This window comes from Sinocyclocheilus grahami, unplaced genomic scaffold (genome assembly GCF_001515645.1).
Source record: "Sinocyclocheilus grahami isolate Dianchi unplaced genomic scaffold, SAMN03320097.WGS_v1.1 scaffold412.1, whole genome shotgun sequence".
NCBI classification, from domain to species: Eukaryota; Metazoa; Chordata; class Actinopteri; order Cypriniformes; family Cyprinidae; genus Sinocyclocheilus; species Sinocyclocheilus grahami.
This window is the reverse complement of record NW_015505591.1, coordinates 460,797-486,448: the sequence shown is the minus strand read 5'-3', so window position 1 is coordinate 486,448 and position 25,652 is coordinate 460,797. Positions and strand designations below refer to the sequence as shown.

Sequence of the window (25,652 nt, the reverse complement as noted above, 5' to 3'; positions counted from 1 at the left end):
GTGACTTTATTTCACAATTCTGACTTTTTTTCTCACAATTGTGTGATACAAACTCGGAATTCTGACTTTATAGCTCACACCTGCACATTTGTATCTCACAATTCTGTCTTAAAGTCACAATTACCTTTTTACATTTTTTTTTAATTCAGTGGTAAAAACAGGCTTTCATAGTCCAGTGCACAGATTTATTTATTTTTTATTTTTTAAAAAGTGAACATTGGTCACTGCTGATTATAAATTTCTCTGTAGTAGAAAGTGCAACAATTTTGTGACCTTGATCTAGACTAGCTACAAAATTCAATTGAAGTTATCTAATTTAAAATGGTTGTATTGCTGGTTAGTTAAAACATGATTGCCTCTTCTTTAACTCTTATTTTAAAATTATGTTTAAAAATGTTTCATTCAAGTATATTTGTTTTAATTTTCACACCTATTCTATTTATTTAATTATTATTATTAGTATTAGTATTATTCAATCATTTATAATATTATATATTAGTGTTTTTTTCTCTACTTTTGGGGTGGTAATCCTAGGCGTAAAATGCCTGATTATTGTCTCCTTTCATCCTTTTCCTTTTCAGCTTTAATTTCTCCCCACTTTCCCCTCTCCTTCATAACTGACCCTTTCCCTCTCTCCTCTCTGCGTAACAGGCGTGATCCTCTTAGCCACACACTGGCATAATGTTCACTCTTAAAGCGAATTATCTCCAGAGAGTTTTGGGATTACAGTCTTTCATTAAATCAAAATTCCATTTCTATTCTGCTTTCTCACCCATCCTCCACACTCCCTCCATACGGATCAGAGTAATACAATTAAGATCCATAAGTTTCAGCCCCAAATAAGGGGCTAGAAAGGAAGGAATTGTTCCACACCTCCCTAAGGGAGGGAAAGCCGTCTGCTCTTTGTTCCAAATTGGACATTGGGGGAATGTCAATGCACCAGACCCCTCGCCGTCCTCCAGTCAGCCCTTTCTGCCTGGGTGCATTTGGGAAGGAAGAGAGTGGCCACTTAAGGCCACCACCTGTTATTACTGCAATGGGCTGAGTGTTTAACTGCAGTGCATGGTTTCTTTAAGTGAATCTTGATATTTGTTCATTGGGAGCCAACTGGATATTAGTGAATAGGTTCAAAACCTTTAGTTGTTGTTTGTTAGAAATGCAGGCCTTGTTGCTATCCATTTAGCTGTCACAATGAGTTCCCCCGACTGTGATAGCAGCATGAGGCAAGTGCATACAGAAGCTCAAAGAACATAGCACACATTTGAGCTATTAGACAGCAGAGGTTTGTGTAATTGAAAAGAAATTAGGCTACTGTGAAGCCCTGTTCATGAGACGGAGCGAGAAAGACAAAGACAGAGATGTGGAGGCCCTCAAAGCACCTGCCTCTTTTGGATTGTAGCTCATTTTAAGGTCAGCAGAAACATGCCCCGGCTCTCTATTTCCACTGAGAGAAAGACTGATGAATCATAATAGCTTTAATCTTATACCACTCTAAATGAAGTCCAGACTGAATGTTTTTTCCCCCCTATAATAACTTGTATAATAATAATTTGAATTGTATGAGTGTTTCTTGAACTGTCTGGAAGTCTAAAAAGATAACATTTCATGTTTAGTGCAAATATGCGTTTGGCTGATCAATGTGTAGCAGTTGTCATATAAGTCTGTTTTTTTATATCACCATAATATTGCTTTCTAGTAGCCATCCATACTCTGTAATGATAGTAATGAGGCCCTTATCACTGCAAAAAATCTATTTGAGAAGCAAAAGTGCACAAGATTTAGTCTTGTTTTCGGAGAATGAATACTGAATAACAAAAATTTTTAGGTTTATGCTTAAAGCAAGAACATTTTTGCATTCGGGTTATTAAAAAAAATCTACTTAATTCAAGATAAATTCCCTGAAAACAAGTTTTCCTGGAAAATAAAGAAATCATTTTCTTTATTTTCAGTATAATTAATAATTTTCAGTATTGAGTCTTATTTTGTTATTTTTATATAAAATATATTGTTTTCTGTTACATAATTTTGTGAAACTGGCTAATTAGGTTATTTGGCCAGGTACAACATTCATATATTAAAATAAATGAGCCTTATATCAGCTCTAAACGGGCTATATTAAAGGCCACATTAAAACAGAAATACCCTCTTATCAAAGAGCATTCATTTGAGTAAAAATAAAAAAGAACTAAAATAAAATTAAATAAAACATTATTGAATTAGCTTTATCAGGGTTACATAAATGAAGATGATTTTTCACAGCAGGTAAAATAGCTTTCAGACCACATTTATTTTTTATGTGTTCTTATGCATTTCTTGCACTTTTTACCGTATGAATGATTTTTAAAGAGTTTTCACTGATCAAATTAGCGTTTTCCAGTGCACATTATCCAACAGTTAAGGAAAAGAAAATTTGTGATACAATGGCTGAACATTTAGCAAATGTGCTGTTAACATCTTGCTCCACAATCCTTGTTCTTATTCACAGAGTGTTGGTGCCAAGCACAGACACACTGTGTTCCCATCTAGAGGCTGGGACCGAGGCCCAGACTGACAGAATTGTTCAAGAGGGGTCTGCTCATCTCTGCTGTCTAATTTTCTCTCCTCTTCCCTTTAATTTTCTCCTTTCTTCCGTGGAGCTTCTCTGTTCCTCTTAATTTCCCTTTTTTGGTACCTGTTGTTATCGCTCAGTGGGACAGCACTAACTGCTCTGAGTATTTACCTCCAAAAATGAGGTTTAAGGAGATTTAGGCACATCTTTTTGCGTGCATTCAATTCACTCTGATCAAATATAAAAGGAATTAGCTTTCGTAAGCGTACCTCTAAAGATCTTAAAGGTTTAAAGGCAAAATGCAATGCTAAGCACTGATTTTATGAAGCAGTGGTACACATTCATATCACAAGTGGCAGGTTTTGTTTTCGCTCCCCGCTTCTGTACTAACCTTGCTCTGCAGGGCCCACAGAGGGGAAACAGCATTAGCTCAAAGGAATACTAATGACACCAGTATATGCTTTAAGAATTCCACATGGAACAATGAGAACTGTTATGCTGAATGTTGACGCTGCTGCATGTGTTGACTGGGATGCTGCAGGGCATAGATTAGTATAGTAGAGGATTAGTGGCTTTTAGAATGTCGCAGTGCTGACCTTACAGTGTTAAATATTCCTTGTGTCAACCTTAAATATAGTTTATGGCCAAATATTGAGTACATTTATGTGTACAACTAAATATTGAGAGTCAAAAATCAGCTCATGAAACAACACCGGTTTATGACATTTGTCACTTGAAAAAAAAAACTTGCTACGTGTACTGCGTTAGGCTGAAACTTGTCATAGCACTTGCATATCATTGCTCTTGTTGATTTTGATTGCTTCCATTGTCCTCATTTGTAAGTCGCTTTGGATAAAAGCGTCTGCTAAATGACTAAATGTAAATGTCACTTTAACAGCATTTCCATATTACAGATATATTCCCTCAGGGGGAAAAAAAATTCTCAAATGACAACTTCTTCATTACAAAAACAGATCAATATATCTCTTTAAATTATCTTCCATTTATACAAAAACTATTTACAAAATAAATGGAATGTGGATGCAATATTTACAAATAAACATAAAACATAAAAGATTCAGTTGGAGTTATATACTTGCTTAATAAAAGTGTGAATTTCTTTTTTTTTTTATGACATTTGAATGGTAGTGTACCTGTATTGGTTGCATCAAGGTGTGTAGGTGGGAAATCAAAAACTTTGTTTTAGATAAAAGCTTAAAAATATATCTGTTTAGGTATTTTATCTAATCAGACAATTTATATCAGAAGCCTGCAGGAATTCTGTTAGCCTTAACTGTGATAGACCGTGTGCATTCAGCGGGTTATTGGATTGCAGCAACATCTGGCCTCTGTAAAGCCGTCTCAACAGATTTGTGAGGCCTAGACAGTTGAAATATTAAAGATGGCTCACCAGCCAGGGGCAGCCATTGATCAGAGAGGTTCCCTCCCATTGCTGGACACCTTTGATAGATCCTCAGTCCAATTGGGCAGGACTCACGCTGGTCCACAACATCAAAACACTCTCAGATTCGCTGCCAGAAGATCAAAAGCCTGTGGGTTTGCGGACACGCATTAATAAGGTTTTACGTTATTCGTGTGCGCATTCGCATGTGCGCACTAATGTCAGTGCCCTTTGGATTGCTGTGAAGTAATTGTGTTTTTTGCTCTGCGAAAGTGTGAGATCACTAAGCAAACTTATCTTGCCCTCATTCACTGGTGTTCAGCCGTGAAAACTATGTGCAATTCCGAAGTCTATGAAGAGATGTCTTTTGTTCCTGTCAAACCCCAGCCTCCACCCTCACCCCACCGCTGGGCTGCGTCCTGCTCCCTGCTCCCGTCATGTCAAAAGGGTTTCCCGCAGCTCACGCTTTCATAGCTCCCTACAGAATAAAACAGGGCAGAACACGTCTCCCTCTGTTCCCTCAGAAAACCGCACCCATGGGCTTTTAGAACTTGGGCCCATCAGGAGTTCTCTCACACCGCTGCAGACCAGCACCATGTTTACCCCCATGTCAGTCGCCGTGAAACCAAATGAAGGAGAAGTCAGTGGGTGTAGGGAGGTGGGTGACATTGTGACAACCGCGGCAGTCGGGCAGGGATTCATTTATATTCTAATGGGGGGGTAGCCCTGGATACGCTTAGGTGACTGGAAAACATTCGACGAGAGGAAGTGAGCGGACTTGGATTTGGTGGGTGCGCTTGTATACCGTCGTTGATTGAAATCACTCTCACAATTGAAGGTAACTCTCGGTTATCCCCGCGGATGGAAAAAAGGGGCTGGACTTTTCAAAAAGCAAACATGTATATTTCCCATGGACTTTCTAAGTCTTTGCTTTGTAGACTGGAATGAATTTGCTCACAGGCTCAATGGAAAGCGATAATGTGCTCTGTGTGAGACTTGCAACAACAGGAAACACTCCAGACCTCACATATGCTGATATATCCACTCCTCTAGCATGCATGTAATAGATCAATGCGGTTGGTTATTCACTAGACATCAAAAAGGGGCTGATGGGATTGTTCTGCTGAAAAAAATAGAGTATTGAAACGTGAGGTTCACTAGCTCCTAATTCCAGACGATTGCTGTTTTCCCTCAAAGAAGTGCCCTTTTCTTTAATAATTGATAAAGATTAAAGTCCTTTTGAATAGTTTAACAATAGATTTACATATTCTGTTATGTGTTGAAGCTTATCAGTATTTTACTAAATTAGTGAAGTGGGTATAGTATTTTTTTTAAAGAAAATCATAAACCTATTAAAACAATCCTTGTGGGTTTAAAGTGCCGTTATTTGACTTTGTATCTAAACATATGATCTGAAATCATAAAAAATGATGAAATTGCAGTCAGCATTATGTAAATATATAAATTATACAGATATTATATTATAATAATTGTTAAAGATTAAAGTCCTTGTGAATAGTTTAACAGTAGATTTACATGAAGCTTCTCAATATTTTACTAAATTAGTGTAGTACAATATGGGTTTAGTATTTTTTTTTTTTATCTATTAAAACAATCCTTGTGGGTTTAATGTGCCATTATTTGACATATATTTTATATAAATTATATAGATATATTATTATAAATACTACCATATGTGACCCTGGACCAAAAAAACAGTCATAACGGTAAATTTTTTTGTAATTGAGACTTATACATCCCCTGAAAGCTGAATAAATAAGTTTTCCATTGATGTATGGTTTGTTAGGATAGGACAATATTTGGTCGAGATACAACTATTTGAAAATCTGGAATCTGAGGGTGCAAACAAATCTAAATATTGAGAAAATCGCCTTTAAAGTTGACCAAATGAAGTTCTTAGCAATGCATATTACTAATCAAAAATTATTGTATTGTATTATTAAAAGTATTGTTGGCTATTGCTACAAATATACCTGCGCTACTTATGACTGGTTTTGTGCTCCAGGGTCACATATAGTTTAATGCTTGTAATAATATACTGTTCATATTGCTATAAATAATAAATAGAGTGTTAGAGTTGTTCATATTTTGTAAATAAAACCAAGATTATTAAAATACATGTTACAAAAAAATACTATTTCAGTCTTGCTACTTCAGAATTTCACATTAATTCAATATTACTTACCGTCTCTTTGTAATTGTTTGTTTTTACAATTTCTGATTGAAAATTGTTTCTGTACCAAATTTATTTCAGTGAAAACAGTTGTGCTATTTTTTTATTATTGTGATTTTTAAGTACATGAATTCACTTTATCTGGCATCGAAGGTGTGGCGGCTGCCACACGTAATTCCTCTGGATAAAACATGCCAAAATATTTCATAGCCTTTGAAGAGGGACCCAATCCATATTGCGCCAGAACATCTTTGTAGAGAGTTGGGGGTGGCCTTTTTGGATTTAGGCCAACTCAACCACCTAGAAACCAAGAACATCTTGGCAACCGCATAGCAACATGCTAATAGCCACACAAAACATCTTAGCAACCGCATAATAATGCTCTGGCATCAACCCACAACAATCTAGCATTGTCTGCAGATGTTTCATGCAAGCACCGTTTGTCAAAATCTTGTTTTGAAGGCACTCAATGTGGGCTGATATTCAACTTATGATACAAGTTTTGATTAAAAAGTCATTAGTTCAGTGGTAAAATGTTACGTTGGGATTGAACGTTGTTTATGTAGAGTGCTTTTAAAGACCTTTCAATGTGAGACGTGCTTGTTATTTTTCGCCTTCAGATGTTGATGCATCACACCGGTTCTTCGTGTGATTCAGAGGCGTCAACAAAAAGCCATGTCAACATCGCTTTCTGGGTTCCCAACCAATCAAGCAGATTTGTAATGCAACAGAGGAGCTTAGTCATTGTGCGTGTCCTTCCCACATGCCATAATGATTTTCATCAGAGCATGAGAGAGATTAGCTAAAGAAACATGATTATCGTGATTATCGCTCTACAGAAAATGTGTGAAAATCCATACATGTAAACTCTGAATCTGCTAGTAAAGGTGCTGATCATGTGCATCTTATGTGCTGTGAATATTAACGAGAGGCAGAATTTGAGGAGTGTTTGATTGGAGCACTTACTGTACGTACGCCGGTGCGCTTCGTTAAAGCCCAGTCCATTAACCTCCTTTGCTATGATGCTGGAGCCATATGCTGCAAATTACAGCTCTAATGTGAGACACTAAATGTCAGTCTGGAGCGCTGGTGAGGAGATGATTGTTGGGTATAATGGCTGGATTTTTTTTTTTACTTGCACTTGTCAGATTGGAGTCCCACTATCAGTATTGTTTGGAACAATGAACAGAATAATGTTAATCTAGGATGTGCTTTATAATAGGGCTTTATGAATGAGATGACTGTGGACTGTATATATTAGGGATAAAGATGAACTACTTGCTTTATTGGGCTTGAGGTGCATTGTTACTATATTTGTGTTTGTCGATATTGTATGTTTGCGCAATTGCATGCCTTGTGAACTTATCTAAATAAAACTTGATATTTATTTAATTCATTAATTAATTCATTAATCATAGTAATATCATTAAAGTTGATACATGTTTTTGTGAACTTCAACATTTTATTTTCTTTGATGTTATGAACATTGTTGCTGTATTAAACTTTAAAACTAACAACATAAGTAAAACAATATATATGTAGTATTATTATTAAAGTATATTTTGTATGTTTGAACACCAACATTTTTCTTATAATGTATCGAACGTTGTTCTTGCTAAATATGCCGTATATGTGTATGAGTGTGTGTGTGCAGGTGTGTGTGTGTGTGTGGGTTTGTCTGGTGAATATCATGAATGAAAATCATCCACAATCACACATTCACAGGAGGGAGCAGCCCCCCCCCAAAACAAACACACACACACACACACACACACACACTGGCCGGCAATGAGTGATGGTGGAGCTAGCACAATATTGCCGTCGCTGCAGAAAAGCAGGGCTCAGACAAAGGAATAAACAACAAAGAAGGAGGGAGAAAGAGGCTGCATGCAAGTAGTGTGAAGAAAATTAAATTGTAAGAAATTTTGACACCAGAACCCCCAGACACTGACCGTATTAGACCGCATGTCTTAATGTTGTTTGATTTACATACTAGTGGTCCAGAGAAAGAAAGATCACATCCAAATGAAGTGCAAACCCAAAATAATAATAATAATAAAGGAATGTTTGGTTTAAAGAGAGAAAAAAAGATATAGAAAAAAGTCTGTATTTTTCATACCAATTATTTGCTGATTATTTATTATAGGAGATTTTCTTTTTTTCTGATATTTTAATGTAAATTGTATTAATCAAAATCATTAGGCATTTTAATCAAAAATAAAATATATCCTTCATCCCTAAGTATAATGATAAAGAGAAAAAGAAGTAGAAGTGTGTCTTGGAGGAACAAAGGTTGGATTTTCATTGCATCATGTTCGGTGAACGAACTGTCAGAAAATCCTCTGCCACGAAGGAAATAATGTCACCGCATCATTAGCACAACCTCAAGAAAAATAAAGCAGCAGGTTGCTGTTTTTGTGTCTTGTTCGCTCGATGTACTGCACCCTCCTTCCTTTCCAACACTCCATTTGTTGGAGGGCTGTTGCGTTTCATCTTTGCCGAGCGGTGGAGGACATTTGTAATTGAAATGAATTCTTCCATGTCAGCAGGGCAGATTTGCCCACATCTTTTGTCTCGGGGCTTGCTGCTTTGTCAAGGCTCCCCCCTCGGTCCTCCAAAGGCAACCAGACTGACGTACATACATTTGTATTAATAAAGCAAAAGGCAGTGTGTTCATTGGTTGACCACACACTGTGATGATAGGATATGACTGGGCACTGAACCAGATGAAGCAGCGCAGAACTCTATCACACACACGAGAACAAACGCGCACGGGTTTCACACTGAGATCGGATGTAGTTTATCAGCATGTCGTCTCAAGTATTGTATTATTGCTGCCTTGTAAACCCCCGTCGAGTGCATCAATCACAACAAGTTTTGAATCATCTCTGGCACGTTGTTATTCATTTTTTTTCACAGATTTTTTCATATTTTTGCAGTTGCAGAAACACTAATTTAGTGTTTGCACTCTTTTCATTAAGCAAATGTATAAAAGGGGTTTTGTTCCTGCTATTTGATACGTAACAGTCCTTGCTATTGTAAACTGTGTTAGTTGAGAAGAGGTTTGTTGACAAGAGCTGTGCAGCGTGCTTTGTTTACTTTTGTCCACATAATAACAGTAGTAAACCGAAATGATCGTAATCGTAAAACACTTCTCACCTCCAGGGCTCTATTTGTTGAAAGCTCCATGAATTCAGAATTGGAGTTTCGTTGCTTTTAGTCTGTGTATTAGCTTTGAAACTGTCTGTATGCTAGCGTACTCCTAAATGTGAAACACTACTTCTCAAAATTAGAGGGACAGTATGTTTTTTTTATTTGTTTTTTTTTTTTTATTATAAAAGTAATTCATATTTTTACTTAGCAAATATGCATTAAATTAGTCAAAAGTGACTTTTACATTGTTAAGGGCTCTATTTGTTGAAAGCTCCATGAATTCAGAATTGGAGTTTCGTTGCTTTTAGTCTGTGTATTAGCTTTGAAACTGTCTGTATGCTAGCGTACTCCTAAATGTGAAACACTACTTCTCAAAATTAGAGGGACAGTATGTTTTTTTATTTGTTTGTTTTTTTTTATTATAAAAGTAATTCATATTTTTACTTAGCAAATATGCATTAAATTAGTCAAAAGTGACTTTTACATTGTTTCAAAATATTTATTCAAAAAAATTATTCTTTAAAATTTTCTGTTCATCAAAGAATCCAGCTGTTTTCAACATATTCAGAAATGTTTCTTGAGCACCAAATCAGCATAAATCAGAATGATTTCTGAAGGATCATGTGACACTGAAGACTATTATTGACGTACAGTAAGTGTATAGAGCTATAAAATTAGTATTGATATCATAGTTCATAAAAAATGGTCTTAGAAGTTGATGAGAACTGTTTAAGTCTAAGCTGAAATTATTATTGATCTATAAATTCTCTTTAACAGAAACTAGGGCTGCACGATTAATCGAATGCAATTGTCATGCGAATTTTGTTAAAAAAGCCGGTTCTGTAATCAGCAGGAAATCATCATCACGTGCTTTCAGATGGAGCAGAATCTACTACACATAGTCGTAGTTCACTGACAAGTTCGCAGACGATTTTATTGCGATAATTGTTCGCGATAATGACAGCTGTTTGCATCGAATCGCGATCTCGATTCCATTTTGATTTATCGTGCAGCCCTAACAGAAACAACTGCGACATTGAAGACAGATAGACTGGTAGATAGACTGTGGGGGCAAGAGTGGCGAAGTGAGACAGACAGCAGGACAGAAAGACAGGGTGAGGAAAAATAGATGGAGTAACTTGTTATGACTGACACACTGCTGGAGGGCTAGTCATTTCAATGGAGAAAAAGAACGAGAGGTAGAAGGAGCTGGAGAGCTTGATGGATGTGAATAGAACATTGACCTATCAAGGAGACCGAGACTCTGCGGGTGGGTAGCAAATGTGTTTATATGTGTGTGTGAGTGTGGAAAGACATTACAAATAAGAGGAGAAGGGAATGAGGACACTGCTCTGGGATGTCCCTCGGCTCTGTGCGTGCGTGTAGTCTCTAACAGCGGTGTTTGGCATACAGTGTATGGCCTCTAATTGTTTTTCATCTACACAAATACCGTTCTCACACACCTGCTCTATTACGTGCTTAAACACCTGTGTGGCAGTTTGATCACATATGTTAAACAGACTTGTACTGCATCACCAGGCATTCAATGCTAAAACATGACCGCGTTACATCAATAAAAGTGACCGTCCTTTAAAACTAATTAGACTTTTTCTATCTGCTGGTTCCGAGTGATTAGGCAGTATTTATACAAATATGTTGGTCTACACTCTGAATATCAGGGGAAAACTCCACCCTGCAGCTGATTCTAAAGTTTTCATTGGTCATGTTAGTCAAAGTGCTGATTGTCTACACAGCACTGAGACAAATACTAACCCCTAACCCTAACCTTAACCTTAGTATAGCTTTGGTAGCACATCAAGATAGTTAGGGTTACTGTTTGTCAAGATCGGATCCATCCATGGTATTACAGAACCCTTAACTGAATCCATGAAGTCTGAACTTTCACTGACAGGTGTCTGAGTAATTGAATTGAGCGACCAATGAAATCAGCTGCAGGGAGATTTTTTTGGGGGGAAAAAAACACAAAGATCACACAAGAGGAGGTGGATATGTCGACTTATATAAGTTAAGGGTGTTCGAATTATACAGAAATCTGTGGGTCAGTTATTGATTACGATGTCTCCTGCTATTAAGCTATGCTTAAGGGTGTTTCTTTGACTATGGGAACGTTTGGTCCTGTGGATTTTTAGAAAATCTTCTCTCACACTCACTAGCGTTCTCACTATCGTATTCTGTGGTGGAAATGAGAGTGATGGGAATTACATTTTGAACATTTTTGCATAAAATAGCTGTCTCTTTTGTCATCATAAAGCTAATTTAAAAGCTGATTGATATCTCATGTTTTAATAATCATCATCCTGTGGGACTTAAAAGTCCCCAAAGTTGAAGAAAACCCTTAAAATAAATAAAAGGTGTGGTTGTTTACCATTGTTCAGCAAATTTTGCAATTGCAATGGAGTCAGTTCAGTAGGAATGCATGTGAACTGGAATTTCACAAATTAGTCATTTTGACTGACAGAAAGCTGCTTGGTTTGAAAGTGATTTCTGTGTGAGCTATGCTTCATACATCTTGACAATTTTTTTGCTCGCACATTTTACCCAAAATTATGCTAATGTGACCACACATTATACCTCTGGTCCAACTGAAACCGTGCAAGAATTTTTCCTTTATATTACTGAAAGTTGATTTAGTGTTGCTCCATCATTTCACTCTCATGCCGCTCGCACTCACATGCATTCTCACTAAAAAAGCATCTTTATTTGTCATGTAATGAGAGCTCTTGACTGTAATGTGCTTTTGCTTTGACAGACTCTGACATGATCTGTTTGATTATATTCAGCTTGCCTCAATGGCGAAAACAACAACAACTGTGTGTGTTTGCATTAACCATGTGCCTTCGGGCACTATTCTCCAAAACCAAGAATGACACTGAAGATAGTTTTGCTGGCAACAACGTTACCAATAACATCTTAATTCCTGTGATTCGATTCTAAAAAAAAAAAAAATGAATGTATGATGACCGAGGGAAATGAGAGGTAGAGAGTAAGGGAAAACCATGAAGTGAAGGGACCAATTCCAGTGTAAATATTTATGTACTAATGGTTACTGTGTGATTATGCTTGATATGCTCCTGTTTGTTTGAGATGAAACATCAACAGTGCAGAAATCAATGGAGATAAATAGAGCAAGAGAGAAGGAAAGGACAGCCAGAGAGGAATAGACAAACTTAAAACAGGCTAATAGGAACTGCTTTCTCCTTCACCCGTTTCCCATCAATAGGTCTCTCTCAGTTCTCTCAGGTCATATCAGTCACACTCCATCCCTTGAGAATCTGCTGCAGGAATAGGAAACTTAAGGAATTGAATGATTTGGTTTCCGATTCTGGTTCTTTTAACGGTTCTTTTAATAGTTTCAAAGAAGAATTATTTGAAAATAAGACCTAAAAGTCTGATTGCATTCACTGGCCTCAAAAGTCTGTTGCCAATATTTTTTTTTAAATAAAATCTTTCTATTCATCAAACAAAACAAAAAAACACTTTTTTTTTTTTTTTTTACAAATATTAAGCAGCACAACCATTTTCAACTATGATAATAATAAGAAATATTTTTTGATCACTAAATCAGCATGTTTGAATGATTTCTGAAGGATCATGTGACACTGAAGACTGGAGTAATGGATGCTGAAAATTCAGCTTTGCATCACAGGAATAAATTATATTTTAAAACGGCATAATACAAAACAGTTTTTTAAATTGTAATAATGTTTGACAATATTAATGTTAGCAAGTAAAAATGTTTAACTTTATTTTTAATCAAATAAATGCAACCTTGGTGACTTCCTTGGTGAAAGTGCCTTCTTTCAAAAACCCTAAAAATGTTCTCCACTTATATATAATGCCGCTGGGCTTATGGCTGACATTCTGAACTGCTGCTGTAAGGACCTAAGCCCAGGTGTGCATATTTCTGCATGGATTAGCTGCATTTAGTTGTAGGAAGTTAGTCCTGGATCAGCACTTCAGGAAAACTTTTATTTCCAGCCAAGTTGCTGACAGCAGCAGTAGCACTACATCTTACCTCCAACTTCCTAATGCTCCATTCAGTGAGATGCTCCTGTGCCACTTGGTCTTTCAAACGGACCTAGTTTCACACTGCATTTATCTTTTTTCCTCTTTAAGAAGGCATTTTGCGATTCCAGAACAAACTCCAACCAGACAAAATGCTCGATTTAAGCTTTTCACGTGTGGGAGTTTATTGACTCGGGAGTGTTTGAGTGCGTGTGTGCCGTCAAAACTCCCTCCCTCTGTCTTACCTCTTTCACAGAGATACTCAAATTCCTTGAAGTGTTAAATAAAAAGGCGAGAGAGGTGTCTGATGAAGGCGCTTTCACACAATCTGCATACAGAAGCAGCAGAGGCAGATTAGTGTGTGGTATTGAGCTGTGAAGCGTCAGTGTAAAGCTGTGCTCACAGGGCTTTATCTGCTCACTTCCTCAAAGGAGTTCAATTGTGCCCTTTGAAATCCACCTGGGTTTCAGCCTTAATCTTCTTGTTACCTTTGCATGCTGTTTGCTTATTATTTCTAATTTTATTCCTAGTTAATTTTTTTCATCTTTGCACTCCCAGAGTTGATACCTGAGTTTCTAGGTGCAAACATTGGAATTAGGTGGTGGGGGAACTACAATATTTCAAAGTATTGCAATATTTTACTTCATGATACTGTTGATATTCTTACGGCAAGAATCAAGAATTGTAGTTTTTTTAATGTAGTATCTATGGGGGAAAAGAGATTGACCACTACTCGTAGTATGCAAGAAGATGAAATGTAGTGTGACATTAGGTCGCTAGTCTTGCTAGACTTTTACTTGAGGCGAAGTCTGGGTAGGGTTGCACCAGCCTTTCGTAAGTTCAAACTTAAATCTAGTTTGTAACTAATTCTGCACTTAATTCGGCTGCATCATTTGTTTTTAAGGCAATACGAAATTAGTAGGTCGTAAGTAGTGTTGTCTCAAAACATGACATAAAATAGCAGCTTTTGAATCTGGGAGCAGTTGTTAAAATGCAGTGAATTTCAGTTTATTCTGTTAAGGTTGGTTTTGACTTTTTTCCTTGCGTAACTAATGATAAAAAGACATTTCTATTTAAAGTACAGTACTTAATTTAAGTAAAACATGAGCTTATTGATGCCATTCTGTTAATCTGTTTTTTTTTTGTTTCAACTGTTACTCCTGGGCAGAGCAGCCAGTGAATAATTAGTTTATACGAGTTGCATTTCAGCTTAAGTTTAATGGTGCAGAATGTTTAGCAGTAGGTTGAAACGTGCTCCTTTGCATGGCACATAGGCTAACTATATTGTAAAGTAAACAGATGTATGGTGATATGAATATGTAAAAATATGTTTTTGCCGGTATATGGAAACAATTAAAAATATTAGCAAAAATATTTTAGTACAAAAATATTATTGTGATTTACATAAAATTCAGGGCAGTTCAGGGCAATTAACATAATCATACCTAATCATATTGTATTGCTAGATCTGTTTCCAACACGTATAACTATGAATGAATTCTATGGCCATCACTTTCCTTGGTGTTTTCTGGATGTGTTGGTTCGCATTTGATGTTTTATTCTGTGTGTGCGTGTGTGCGTGTGCGTGCGTGTGTGCGTGTGTGTGTGTGTGTGTGTGTGTGTGTGTGTGTGTGTGTGTGTGTGTGTGTGTGTGTGTGTGTGTGTGTGTGTGTGCGTGTGCGCGTGCACGTGCACGCACGCGTGTGTGTGTGTGTTTCAAAAAGCCCTTTTTCTCTTCAGGGTGTCAGATGTTCTTGTAGATCTCCTCACATCTGCACCTTTGTAGTTCATTGGCAGCTGGTGAACTGACCAGTCAATGCACAGACACCTTCACATACATTCAGTACATGTAACCAGTAGGTTTTACATGCAGTTGCTTATGGGGTGGTGTTTTCTCTCACCTTTCCCATATTTCTCTGTCACATACTGTATCGATAGATTCCCTTGACTTGCTTTATCCTCCTCTCTTTCTTTCTTACACATGCTCACATGTAGTTCTCAGCATGCACAGAGACCTGCACAATGCTTTTCACCTTTCACAGTGTGTGTGTGCTATAAGTATAGGTTACTAAACAAGTGGAGTCTCAGAAACGCATACAGGCAGCAAATCTTACAGAACTATATTGTAGTGGGTGGAAATTTAGTAGTGTATGAATTGTACATGGTTCTGTGTATTTTTGTCTTTCAGCCATATACACAAACCTTTTATAACAAGCTATATATTTGTTTCATGTTATTCTTTGATTTCTAAAGCGCTGATTTGTTAATTCTTTTTTCTTTCATTAAAAAGAACCAAATATTAAGTATGAAAATGCTATTCTCTTAATCCATTTGACTTTCAAATGATAGCGATTGATGCTTAGTAAGTTAAAATGTTCACTAATAAAATGCAAAAATACAATAAAAATAATTTAATACACAGTAAAAAAATTTTTTATTAATCACGTTTTCCATTTCAGGAGGAATAATAGGAGGAATATTTTTTGTTTATATTTATACCTTAGTTTTGTGTCTACTGTTTTCTTCTTAATTTCTTAATGACCAGAGCTTTAATTATTAAGATATTCATAATTTTTATATGTATGATGCGAACAAAATCATCAATATAGTCCAAATATTCAATATACCGCTCAGCCTTCATGCCAGCATTGTGCTTAAAATGTTATACGATTCCATCTATAATGACAGAGAGACTGAAACAGACAAGTGCATAAAGAAAGGGATCCCACCAGAAAAAGGTGACCCACTGAGGCACCTCTCTTCACAGACTCCATTTACGATTATGACCTGTCCATGTTTATAGCCCTGCTCAAGATGGCTCTGCGATTGCCTTATCCTATAATAGGTGGGCTCTCTTATCTCAAACGAGTACTCAGAACCACATAAACCACAGCCAGTCAATCACAGCACCTCCCCAAACAACACGCTATAGACCTCTGATCTGGTATCACTGATTTATTTATTCCAGCTGCTTACACTATTGAATTTTACATCAAACTTAACAAGTATTAGACCAGCAAAGAGTGCCTAGAATCTTATAAATGACTACTGCTTCAAAAAGCTGTTCAAGTCTTAATCACCTTCAGGCATTAGTTTGTTACCACAAAATAAGCAAATAAAGTGCGTAGCTCATAGTGTTTAAGTAGCTGTTTAGACCATGCTAAAGTAGATTGAATGACAATTTCCCATCTGCTCCATCGCTTTTTAAAATTGCATTGGTAATTCGGCAGTTTTCAGGAAGCTGAAGGTGTCAAGCATGTTTAGACTGCGGCCTTAGTTCTCTGTGAAGTCTTAGAGGAAATGGTTTGTGAAAATTGAAGGATGCTGACCTTGAGCTGCAGTTGTGTCCCGTGCAGACTGCCCAATCTGTGGAACGCTGGCAGCGGACACAAAGAGGTCACCTACCGCTAACCATCACAGATCAGCAGTCCGTCAGTAATCAGTGTGGTCTCTCGAGCATGGGACCTTGGGAATGTCATGGCTTTGCCTACTTGTGCAGAAAACTCTCTCTCTCTCTCTCACACACACACACACACACACACACACACACACACATACACATACACACACACACCTCTTGCTTTGTTTTTACACACTAATACACACTCAATTCCTGGAAGTCCCAGGGAAATAGAAAAAAAATAACATTTGCACAGCGACAGGCCTGATGTTTATAAATGACTCATGATGATTGTTTTATGTCAGTGTGTGCACTTATTGTTTGCACAGCCTTGTGCGTTATTTATGATTTTTGTATGGCTCACAAATCATGGAAGTGTACATGCAGTCTATGATTATGTATGTGTGCCTTGTGTGAGTATCTGCATAATGAAGTATTTGCTGCTTGTAATACATACTATCTTTTAATCAGCACATCCCATGAGTGGCTGCTTGAAGCTGCCTGCCTGCATTGGCAGTCCTACAGGAGAATTAGTAAAACCAACACTTGAGCTTGCACGTTTTCTCAAACCAACTCAACATTTTCTCAAACCAACGCAAATGATTTTCACCTCTGATCTGTTTGACTTTTTTTAAAGGGTCCCTATATTTTATATCAGTGTGTGTGTCTGTGTGTGTGTGTGTTTTAAGTTGAGATTTTCATCTAATATTTATGTTAATTCAGTTAAAGAAATGAACTGTTTTATACTAGATTTTGATGGGAGTGTGTACTTTTTAACATTTGAAAAGTCATTGTACTTTATTGTTGTCAATGTGCATAGTTAAATTGTCAATGCACTTTCTTGGCCCTATTTTGCATAATTGACTTGGTGTGAATTTTCCTGCTACTTTATCAAGATAACATTCTGATACAACACAAAGTCAAAATATCAGATCTCATAGACATTTTCCACATTTTTATCAGGATGTAATAGCTTGTTTAGCCTCTAAAACAACTTATCTCTTTCTTACATCTGATGACACAAATTCCTTCTGTCATCAAGCCATCATCATTTTTTTTGGTTGTCTGTTCTGGATGTTGTCCTATTCTTCCCTAGAATTACATAAGATTATGGAAATAACGTAGGTTTGGAATGTTTCATGTTACCTTTAAAATAAAGTATGTTGTTTCAGATGATTGATTTACTATAAGCATTTCGATTGGAGGAAAAGCAGAACTAATATTTGGCATTCGAGAATAGCACACCCACCCAGACCAGGCACTGCATGTGTTCAACTGATGCACATGATAAAAGTCGAACGTGTGAACGGTGTTAAATCACTGTGTCCTCTCTGACTGATAAAGCTCTTATTGGTCTCCCTCCCAGAGAGCTGACAACATCATCAACCGCTCTCCATTCAGGCTCTTACAAAGCAGTCTTTATCCACACACATACACAAACAAAAGTAAGGGTTCATAAATTCACAGTGATGCATACCTGGGCCTTTGTAATTGCTCCTGCTGGAGCTGTGTGTTCAATTCATTCAAACTCTCTTCCCAATTAAACTATAAACGCAACAAGAAAAAACAACAGAGATGCACGGTGCACTCAGCCTCATATTGCTTGCCGTTTGTTGTTTAAATCTGAAGCGTGAGGCTTTTTCTGCTCAAGTTTTTCTTTATTTCGGCACTAGAACAGTTATCAAGTGCAAGTCTACTATTGTTTCTCAAGTGATCTAAATTTGTCATGGCATCTCCTGCAGACTAGAGTTAGCAGTGCGGTCTGTTTCACTGTTGTTGGAAAAAAGTCATTCCATCTTCTACTTGAGCTAGAGACGTGAAAAAGCAAGTACATCCAAACTGACCTTTGACCTCAAATAGACCTCTTTTGTAAACAGCATTAACAGTATATGCTTTATACTTAGCTTTCTCTCTCTTCTTCAACAGCAAAAAAGACATGTGCCACAACAGACTTTGCATGTAAGAATGGGCAGTGTGTCCCGGCCCGATGGAGGTGTGATGGAGAACCTGAGTGTCCAGATGGTTCGGATGAAGCAGACTCCACCTGCAGTGAGTAACCTGAGTGGATGAGTGCGTGTGCGTGTTTTATTCTGTTGACTGATTCTGATCATTTTTGTCCAAATAAAAGCATGTAAAACTTTAGTCGAATTTCATTTGAGGGGAGCATCACCTTATCTTGAATATGATTTCAGTGCCATGGGAAAAAAAATATATTTTATTTTGTTATTTTTATTTTATTTTATTAAATTTAATTGTCAAAGTTACACTACCATAAGTTCAGGGTCAGGTTTTTTTCCTTCCCAGTTTTGGTTGGCAAGGGTGCATTAAATTGATCAAAATTGGCAGTAAGGAGATTTCTAACCTTCCAAAACATTTCAATAAATGCCATTCTTTTGAACTTTCTATTCATCAACAAATCTAGAAAAATTATATGTTTTATACAAAAAAAGCTCTGCTGTTTTCAACATTGAAAATATAAGGCACCAAATCAGCATATTATAATTATTTCTGAATAATAATTTGTACTAATGGCTTCTGAAAATTATTATGAATTAAATTACATTTTAAAATATATTAAAATTAAAAAAAACTTTTAAATTGTAATAATATTTCACAATATTACTGTTTTTAACTGCCTATTTGATCAAATAAACAGCCTTGGTGAGCATATGGGACTTCTTTCAAAAACGTCCAAAAAATATTGCCTGAAACATTTGAATGGTCGTGTAAATATAAATATTAACTAATTAAATTACAGCAGTGTTATGTAGCCTTGAAGTATTTCTTAATTTATCAAGCATTGCATCAAGGTTTTCCAAGTATTTATTCAAGTAAACAGTCAGTAATTAAAAACAAATAAATAAATTAAGAGCAGCAAGTTGCTTTCGATTCTTGTTAATATTGTTGTTTGATTAATTTCAACAACATAATAGACAGCAGAGGGTCTATCAGGGCGCATTTGTATGGCAAGGCCCAGTGAACATATCTGATATTTTGACACTTTGTTTCAAATGAGTGTGTTATCTTGATAAAAAAGCAGGAAAATACATATTTATAGCAGTTAAAATATTTTTTTGGCAGATAATGTTTCTGCATCCATTATTGCTAATTTATTTCAAATTGGATTATTGTAATAACACCATTTTTAATTCACCCTATAGGTTTCTACGTAAATACTGCATATCCATATATTTAGACTGTCTTCTGTGCTGTAGTGAACCTATTTGTCATGCACATAAACTGAGATAATATGAGTGGATTTTTGACTTTTATTTGCATGCATCCAGTTCTTTTTAGTTTGTTTTTCTTCGAAGGATTGCCTGTGGCTATTTGGCAGTCTCAGTAATTGTTATTTTAAGCGGTGGACTGAGCCTTTCTCACTGGCCATGTGATGTGATTTTGCCGTTGGCTGAATTAGGCTCCAGCTGCTAATTGGCAGCAGTAATGCTCACGCCCCCTGGCATACCTCACTCTCTTGTGTACTAGTAATTGATATGGTCCTCTCAGATCACGTCCAAATCACATTTTTACACACATTCCTTGTGCTCTGATTCGGTTGTAACTTCATTTCAGAGTCAGGAGCAGTTTCTGTCTCACTTTTCTTTACTACTTGACATCCGAAAGAAAGTGGAGCTTCCAGTTCAGTGATCGTAAAATCAGATCGAAAACATGATCAACTACTATGTGGCTGTGTTTTTCCTCTGGCTACAGCATCATGGCCAGGAAGGAATGAAGGAGGCCTAGGTTATGTTTGGAGATATATACTACCATGCTATATTGTGTGCTTATTTGGAACATTATGCAGTGTATGCATAGAATCTGATTAACTTTACATATATGTTCAATATTCGATGTCTTTCTATCTTTGCCAAAATTTGACTTTTTTTCACACAAAATGGAATTAAAAATAGTAAATAACAGTTTCTATTTCAATGATGGTTAAGTATGCTCAATACAGTAAATAACAAATTGGTTATTGGCTGACATAGATTTTTAAAATATTTTTTGGTATTGATGGCAATTGGATATTTCAATGTTCATGCTAATTCCCCCCAAATTTTTACATTTGTATAACCTTTGCCATCATCTTATGTTCACTTAAACTTAAAGTTATCTTAAAATTGCTGTAAATTTATCACCACTGTTGAATGAAAAATATATATCAATATTTCAGTCTACATTTATAATGTGATGCCTAAATTCACTTACATCATTTAAAATAATTGATTTTAGATTTTAATATTTGAAGAGTTTATTTGCACAAACAGATAACTCTGTTTTTATTCATTTTCATAAATCATGTTTTTATTGTTTAGTTAGCTGTATTTTTAGTTAGTTATTATTAGTTATTCAAAACAACCAAACTGCAGTTTGATTGATATTAATTGGAATGCAGGATTAAAAATAAACATGATTTTTTAACAATTTAAAAAATGTCTGTTTTTGCAAATGAACTCTTCATTTGTATTTGTATGAATTTTTTTTTTCCATTTATGTAATATTTGGATGGCAATTGGATATTTCAATGTTCATGCTAATTCCCCCCAAATTTTTACATTTGTATAACCTTTGCCATCATCTTATGTTCACTTAAACTTAAAGTTATCTTAAAATTGCTGTAAATTTATCACCACTGTTGAATGAAAAATATATATCAATATTTCAGTCTACATTTATAATGTGATGCCTAAATTCACTTACATCATTTAAAATAATTGATTTTAGATTTTAATATTTGAAGAGTTTATTTGCACAAACAGATAACTCTGTTTTTATTCATTTTCATAAATCATGTTTTTATTGTTTAGTTAGCTGTATTTTTAGTTAGTTATTATTAGTTATTCAAAACAACCAAACTGCAGTTTGATTGATATTAATTGGAATACAGGATTAAAAATAAACATGATTTTTTAACAATTTAAAAAATGTCTGTTTTTGCAAATGAACTCTTCATTTGTATTTGTATGAATTTTTTTTTTCCATTTATGTAATATTTTTATTTATATAATTGTTGAATTTTAATATCAGACATTTATTTTTTATTTATATTTTGGGGATAAATGTCTGATATTAATTATAATTTAAATTGCAAAAGTAGAATACTACAATTATTTTTTTGCATTTTCCAATCTTCATTATTAAGTTGCATCCTTCATGCTGCCTCTCTCCTTCAGCATGTTCTTATTTTGCATATCTTTAAAAATGAAATGGAATGGTAATGACAACTGTGCCATAAACGGATGCAGGTTGTGCTAGTTTCAAAGCTCCCACCCACAGAGACCGTCAGCATATGATGGACAGGTGTGAAATTCTGTGTGTTACGGCCATTTGTCTCAAGTACGATGTGGATTCCGCCACCGAATTGCAGAAACTTTAGCTTGGTTTGCTTGTTAATGTCTATTCAAATCAGCCCACATACATGTCTAAATTCTGATCAAATGCATTGAGGTAAAGGCACTCATATAGCTTGGAGACATACAGTACACACACACATACTGTAAATATATAGTATTCCCACTAGTCCAAGGTCAAAGCTAGTAACGGTATCCAGACACATTCTCCCAATATCCCTTTACCTGTGTTCGATTGCTTTTCAAAATTGCTTTCTGCTTTGCTCTGATAGAAGGAGAAACTATGTAGAGGCCTTTGAACAAAGTCACACGGAGTCACATGGATCATAGTTCTTCATGGCTTTTTCACACAAACACCTCTTTGTGCCTCTAATAGTCCCCAAGCATTAGCCTCCCTCTGGTCATGCAGAATATAAGTACTGACATGCCATTACAGCAGACTATCATGTTGTGCTCAACCTGGTAATATTAAGTGAGTAATATTGAAAAACGGACCGGGCTCTGTGGTTTCTCAGTATGGGATCTCTTGATCAATGGGAACAGCGGGGCAGTCATTATGGTTGCATTAAAAAGTAATAAACAGGAGCGTGCGGACATGACTCAATCTGGGATCATATGCTGGCGTGATTATGAAAAATGAGGTGAGTACCTTGCTGTGATTGGGTGGCAATTAATCAGCTTGATGAAGTGTGTGCTTGTGTGTATTTGAAAGGCACATTTACAGTGCTGTGTGTGAAAATTAGGGTTGGATGAAGGGTCATTTCTTGGCCCCTCCAGCTGTTGCAGGATGGATTTGCATATAAAGTACTGGTCTCTGGTCAAACTGTTTGCCGTTTATTGTTAAAACTTTGTCTTCATACAGACCTGGACAAGAAATATTATGGTGAATTATGATAGACTGTGAGAAGCTTAATTAGTGGTGCTTGCTAATGCAACTAGTTTAAATGTTTTACTTTTTTTTTATCTTTGTAAATGCTACAAGTCTGTTTACTGTATAGGAATCACAACATTATAATTGTGGAGAAAAAAATTATATTAATTTGAGATTATATTATTAATTACATTTACTTGTGATCGTTAAATGACAGAAAAGTTGATCCAGCTGAACTGATCCAATGAAAATTCATAATTATGCTACTGTTCAAAAATTTGGGGTTGGTAAGATTTATTTAAATGTTTTCAAAAGAACCCCAAATGACCCCAGATTTTTGAAGGGTAGTGTGAAATATCTGTTTTGTTTTTTTTGTTTTGTTTGTTGTTTTAAGCAACCACCTAACAGTGCCCTTTTAACCACCCTTTGCACCCATATAACAACATGTTAATTCATAATTCATATTTCAGTGAGAAAATATAAAAATGTAGTTGATTTCTTGCTATGCTTTAAAATGGTTGGACATTCAAACAAGTTACACTTCTACACAACTCAGCAACTGAGTGCTGCACATTCGATGTCGATTAAATCAGGAGAAAAAAAGACAGGTCGCCTTAGGCTTTGACATTGGACTGTAGTTGGCTTCCAGGTGAGCAAATAAAAATATATCTTTAAACCTTTTTCCAAGAAACGCACAAGTATAGAAAACATTCAACATGCTTGCAAGACCTTTGCTTCTGAAAACAATCTCCTCAATCAATGTGTGGCAATGTTTCTCTTTAGTTACACTCAAAAATGTAATCTTCTGTTTCTGTGTGTTTTATATAACCTCTCCTACAACATTCTCACATTCTGCTTTGGATATTTTTTTTATTAACTTCCGTCCTTAATGTTGCTTTCTGAAATGTCCATCTCCAACAAGATTGATCTCATGTTAACAAGATCATGAATCTGATTGGATTCATTATTCCTTCGAAATTGGTTGGTGCTTTTTTTGTTTTTTTCTCCAAATACTGCTGGATTTAAACTAAGGAAAATGAGGTAGACATTGCATTAGATGCTTTTGTAATCCAAAAATTGAGACAGAAATGCATTAAGTGCAAGTAAGAGAAACTACAAAAGTACAAGATACCTAAATGCACATAATGTATCTCTTGCTTCGGCATAGTTTATTTCCACAAATTTGCTTTTTAAAATCTTAAACATGGTTATGGAGACGATACTGACTGTTTTCAGTTTTGGTCTCCTCGTCTTCATGTAAATGTTACAGCATGAAATGGGATTTTATTCATTTTTGTTGCCCGAATTGGCTTAATCACAGACCTCTTCATGACATGACATAAAGGTCATTCACTTTTAGCTTGTTCAGAGTAGTTTAATAATTGTAATACATTTCACACTAATTAATTAAACTCGCTCGACTTTGTAAGTACAAAGCGTGGTTATTAAAACACAACATTTGTAGCAGATGAGTAAAGCCCTGAATAGACATTACAGTGGAGTTAGACGAAGAATCTTATTTCAGCATCAGCAAATGCTTCAGTGTTTATACTGAAAAGCAGTGAGCTCACTCTATATAAAATCATTTGTAATGTTATATTTGCATAGGTTTTTGTCAGTTTGCATTATCATTCTGACATTTTGTCATTCACAAGACTCTTATCAGTGTTGCTTTTATATTGATAGGTGACAAGTTGAGCCAGGAGACAAAGGCCACTGGGCCTGTTATAACCTTGCACAGGAGTTTTGCTACATAATTATTTTAAATATTACGGAGGGATCCCGTCAGATGCACCGGATGGGTTCAATTTCATGCTTCAGGCAGCGGTTGCCTGAAGTAATTTCCCATGTGGCCGCACTCCAGGAGCACTGCTGCAGCCCAAGACCAAGCCCCAGTCTCTCGGCCACGCGCTCCGTTCCCGGCTGCCAGAGCGGGGCATCAGCGCAGCCTGATTGCTTCTTAGTCACGCGGTATGTGCTGGCATTTTAATTTAGCGCCCATCAGTGCTGATTTTTCTCTCTATCAGATTGAGCTCAAGCGCCAGGAGTCAACTACTGACTGCAAAAGGTGAAGCTGTTGAGCCAAGTTGTTTTTGAATTATTTCTCCACATTATTGATAGTATAGCGAGGACAGAAAACAGTTGGTAGAAGAGAGGAGGATGAGATCAGGAAATGACACAGGCCAGAATCAAACTCCTATGAACACAGCTCAGTGTTTTCGAGAACATGTGCAGGTCAAATAATGTGACTTTGTTACACTACCAGTCGAAAGTTTTTGGACAGTTTCATGTTTTTTTTAAAGAAGTTTCTTCTGCTCACCAAGCCTGCATTTATTTGATCCAAAGTACAGCAAAAACAGTACAATTTTGAAATATTTTTACTATTTAAAATAACTGTTTTCTATGTGAATATATTTCCAAATGTAATTCATTCCTGTGATTTCAAAGCTGAATTTTTAGCATCATTACTCCAGTCACATGATCTTTCAGAAATCATTCTAATATTCTGATTTGCTGCTATAATAATATTCATTATTATTATGTTGAAAACAGCAGAGTAGAATTTTTCAGGTTTCTTTGATGAATAGAAAGTTCAGAAGAACAGCTTTTATCTGAAATAGAAATCTTTTGTAACATTATAAATGTCTTTATCATCACTTTTGATCAATTTAAAGCATCCTTGCTAAATAAAAGTAGTAATTTCTAT

At 36.0% G+C, this 25,652-nt stretch overlaps 1 protein-coding gene across 1 annotated transcript in view; it reads left to right on the top strand.

Annotated features, from left to right (window-relative positions):
* Window positions 1-25,652, top strand: part of LOC107551014 (low-density lipoprotein receptor-related protein 8-like) — a 182,571-nt gene that overhangs the window by 73,737 nt on the left and 83,182 nt on the right. Inside the window, exon 3 of the mRNA XM_016232492.1 lies at window positions 18,650-18,772. Within this exon, the coding sequence (XP_016087978.1) occupies window positions 18,650-18,772 (123 nt within the window). The remainder of the gene's footprint in view (window positions 1-18,649; window positions 18,773-25,652) is intronic.